The following is a 4,703-nucleotide window of genomic DNA, read 5'->3' on the forward strand; positions in this document are numbered from 1 at the left end:
AGGGCCAGAGCGGAAGCAGGGAAGGATCGCAGAGGTGGCAAGACCCCGTGATCTACGCCTGACATCGTTCAACCCGCTCCGATTCAGCAAGCCAAGGCAGTAGCAGAGAGAGGCCGAGAAGATGACGAGACCCCATAATCATAGGGGCGACCCCTTTCCACCATTCCATCCTCAAGGTCCAGCTACCAAAACACTTCGACAAGTCAAAGGACATGAGGTATGATGGAACCCAAGACCCTCAGGAACACATAGTGGCCTTTGAGGCCAGGATGAACCTGGAAGGTGTGGGCGATGCGGTGAGATGTCGTGCTTTTCCTGTGACTTTGGCCGGACTGGCAATTCGGTGGTTCAACGTGCTACCGCAGCAGTTCGTGGCTACCTTTTCAGATATAACACGTGGTTTTCTATCACAGTTCACCACACGCTTAGCCAAAGCTAAACACCCGATCAACCTCCTAGGCATGACTCAAAGAAACGGGGAACTGACAAGGAAGTATCTCGACAGGTTCAACGATGAGTGCCTAGAGATTGATGGTCTGACCAACTCGGTGGCCAGCCTATGTCTGACGAACGGGCTGTCAAATGAAGACTTCAGGAAAAACCTCACCACCAAGCCCGTATGGACCATGGAAGAAAACCAGAATGTGTCAAGAGAGTATATCAACGACAGGGAGGTAAGCCAGGTTATGGTAGCCAACAAACTAGCCAGCCCACCTTCCTCCCCATCAACCCGGGCACGACGAGAGGCCAAAGGAACATCCCAAAGATGGGGGTTCAGTTAAGCCTTTCAAGCCGTATCCCCGGATCGGAAAGTTCACAAACTACACACTCCTGACCGCCCCGATCGCGGAAGTCTACCAGCATATCGCCGATAAGGGCATCTTGTCAAAACCTCGACAGCTCAAGGATAGAACAGGCGGGAACAAAAGCCTGTACTATGACTACCATAAAGGCTTCGGCCATAAAATTGGGGATTGCTTCGATTTGAAGGACGCTTTGGAGCAAGACATTCGCGAAGGCAAGCTAGTGGAGTTCCCACAGTTTATAAGGGAACCGAGGAGGAGAGAACGCGACCGTTCCGAAGAGAATAAAGGCCGAGCCATGAAGCCGAGGCAAGACGCCCACGAAGACGGTGACTGGGGCCTCACGATCGTCAATGTTGTAGTAAGAAGGGACACCCCCCATGTCTAAGTCTGCAGCAAGAAAGGACGCGAAAGTCTTGGCCGTGTCGTCAAGCAGCCGGAGGAAGAACTCATACAAGGAAGGCCCAACGATATCGTTCGGGCCAGAAGACTGGTGGTTCGACGAAATCCCTGAAAACCCTCCCATGGTAATCACGGCAAGAGTTGGAATGGGTCTGGTCAAGTGGATCCTCGTTGATACCGGGGCCGACTCCAATATCATGTTCCGAAACGTTTTTGACGCCCTGGGCCTCCAAGAAACCGGCTTGAAAACTCATCAGCACGGAGTAGTCGGCGTAGGGGATAACTTCATTAAACCTGACGGGCGTAGTCTCCCTCCCGGTTTCAATCAGAGGAGGTCAGTGGAAGAGGACGCTAATGGCGGAGTTTGTAGTCCTAAGGGACTCCACGACTTACAACCTTATCCTAGGGAGGAAAACAATCAATGAGTTTTGTGCGGTAATTTAATGCATTAAGCTGCTGATCATGAAGTTTGTCACCGACGATGGATCGGTGGGATCCCTTAGGAGAAACGGCGGTTGTGTGCGACAATTCCAACATTTTCCTAAGGAAGAAGTCGAAGGAGGGGTCTGGGATCTTCCTAACCGATCTGGACGCTAGGATTGATGACAAACTGAGACTAGAGCCTGAAGGAGACCTGGAAAAGTTTAGGGTCGGGGACTGGAGGACAAGTTCACTTTCGTGAACAGGAACCTCCCCCACAATTTGAAAGAGCCCCTGGTAGAGATGATTCGAGCAAACGGCGACTTGTTCGCCTGGACACCTGTCGACATGCCGAGGGTCGACCCTCAGTTCATGTCACATCGCCTAGCCGTAAAAGCAGATGCGAAGCCCGTAGCCCAACGGCCGAGGAAGATGTCCTAGGAGAGAACCAACGAGGTGGCCAAGCAAACGGCCGGCTTGCTACAAGCAAGGTTCATCTGGGAACTAGACTACTCGACTTGGCTATCGAACATAGTTCTAGTCAAGAAGGCCAAACGGGAAGTAGAGGATGTGTATAGACTACTCGGACCTCAACAAGGCATTCCCTAAAGACTCCTTCCCCCTCCCCAACATTGATGCTTTAGTGGGCGCGGCCGCGGGATATCGTTTTCTGAGTTTCATAGACGCGTACTCTGGTTATAACCAGATACCGATGCACCAGCTGGACGAGGAGAAAACGGCGTTTATAACGCCATGTGGCACTTACTACTACAGGGTAATGCCGTTCGGATTGAAGAATGCAGGAGCGACTTACCAAAGGTTGATGAGCAAGGTTTTCAGCGACCTGATCAGGAAGTCGGTAGAGGTGTACGTAGATGACATCTTAGTAAAAACTGGCCAATCGGGAGACTTAGTCAACGACCTAAAGACTGTGTTCGCGTCTCTCCGGAAGCACAACATAAGGCTTAACCCCCTCAAGTGCGCCTTTGCCATGGAAGGCAGGAACTTCCTAGGTCAGAGGGGGGTTGAAGCCAACTCTAAAAAATGTGAAGCTATTTTGCAAATGACAAGGCCCGGGTGCATCAAGGATGTACAGAGGTTGGCCGGGAGGCTCACAGCCCTATCTCGTTTTCTCAGAGCATCGGCGGCCAAAGCTCTTCCATTTTTCAACCTCATGAAAAAAGAAATCGCTTTCGAATGGACACCAGCGTGCAAAGATGCCTTTAACCACTTCAAGAGCATACTCTTGGAGCCACCAGTCCTTGGCAAGCCCAAGACCGGCGAGATGCTATTCCTGTATTTGGTAGTAACAGACAAAGCGTTGGCCGCCGTCCTTGTTCGAGAAGAAAGAAAGATCCAGCAGCCAGTCTACTTCATAAGCAAGGCGCAGAGTTAAGGTATAGCAAATTGGAAAAGTTAGCCTATGCACTGCTGATCTTGACCTGAAGATTGAGGCAGCATTTCCAGGGTCATCGAGTAGCTGTCACGACAGATCATGCGATCCATCAAGTTCTGCAAAAACCTGACCTGGCTGGACGAATGATGACGTGGGTAGTCGAGTTGTCTCAATATGACCTGCAATATGAGACCAGACATGCAATTAAGGCCTAGGCTATGGCCAACTTTCTGGTGGAAGTAACTGGAGACCTTCACGAGGCCCTGGGTATACGGTGGAAACTCCATGTAGACGGAGCTTCCAACCAAACGTTTGGGAGAGCAGGGATAATCCTCGAAAGCCCGACAAGAATGGTATACGAGCAGTCCATCAAGTTCGAGTTTCTGGTCTCTAACAACCAGGCGAAATATGAGGCCCTCATTGGTGGGTTGCTCTTGTCAAAAGAAGTTGGGGCGACCATAGTGGAGGTGAATAGCGGCTCTCAAGTCGTTACCTCCCAAATCAATGGAACTTATCAAGCCAAGGACCCCCTGCTACAAAAATACCTGGAAAAGGTCAGGGGTTTGAGCAAAGATTTCGATGAGGTCGTGGTGCAGCATGTTCCAAGGTAAAGGAACACACGAGCCGACCTTCTATCGAAACTGGCCAGCACAAAGCCAGGAACAGGAAACCGGTCTTTGATCCAAGGATTGGTGAAAGAGCTGACAGTCGCCCTGTGCGTTACCCGAGCAGACGTCGTTCCCTCATGGATCGACCCAATTACCGACTTTTTGGAAAACGGCAAGCTCCCCGACGACTACAAGACTGCAAAGGCATTAAGGAGGGAGGCGGCCAAGTACGTAATAGTACAGGGCCAACTATTCAAGAAAGGACTAAACCAACCCCTGTTGAAATGCCTACGCACCGACCAGACGGACTATGTCTTAAGGGAAGTCCATGAGGGGTGTTGCGGCCACCATATCGGTGGAAAGGCCTTGGCCCGTAAGCTCGTTAGACTCCCAAGAGTTCATCAAGAGATGCAAGAAGTGTAAAGAGAACGCTAATTTCCATAAGACCCCAGTAGCCGAGTTAAGTTTGCTAATGGCCTCCCTACAAGATTTTGTGTCACTCTCGGGAAGGGTGGCGCCTAACTTGGCTCCATCAAGTTAGGCGCCACATCAAGCATTGAAACTGCATGTAATTCGGGAGGGTTGAAGTTAGGTGCCAAGCATCCGAAGTTAGGTGCCAACCCAAGGAGTAGAATTCCATTCTATTCGGGACACCTCAAGTTAGGCACTATTGGAGTCCAAGTTAGGCGCCAAGTATGAAGGAATTCCAAGTGGATTCAGTCACCTTGAAGTTAGGCGCACCAAATAGCGAAGTTAGGCGCCACGGTTGAGTGCCCAAGGGAAGTTAGGCGCAAGAAATCCAAAGTTAGGCGCCGTGAGGGAGTGCAACACACAAAGTTAGGCGCAAGGAACATCAAGTTAGGCGCCATGAAGAGTGTGAACATGAAGTTAGGCGTCGTGTCACCCAAGTTAGGCGCCTAACCAATTACCCCCCTCCCAATTACCATATCCCCTGTCCTTGCACCAAATCCCACCCAAATCAATTCCAAGATTCCCTTTCTTTTTCACAGCCTTAACCCTGTAACCCTTACCCGTGAACCTTGCCCCCCTCCTCACCCTTCCCCAAGCTTAGCC

General features: G+C 50.8%; 1 protein-coding gene across 1 annotated transcript; it reads left to right on the plus strand.

Moving 5' to 3' along the window:
• Window positions 213-782, plus strand: LOC107636802. The gene has a single exon (XM_016340284.1). It carries the CDS (start codon window positions 213-215, stop codon window positions 780-782), a length of 570 nt encoding a protein of 189 aa, XP_016195770.1.

Source organism: Arachis ipaensis, chromosome B04, assembly GCF_000816755.2.
Source record: "Arachis ipaensis cultivar K30076 chromosome B04, Araip1.1, whole genome shotgun sequence".
Lineage (NCBI taxonomy): Eukaryota > Viridiplantae > Streptophyta > Magnoliopsida > Fabales > Fabaceae > Arachis > Arachis ipaensis.

Coding starts and splice junctions, on each gene's coding strand:
- LOC107636802 (XM_016340284.1), top strand. CDS start 213: ATGAGGTATGATGGAACCCAAGACCCTCAGGAACACATAGTGGCCTTT.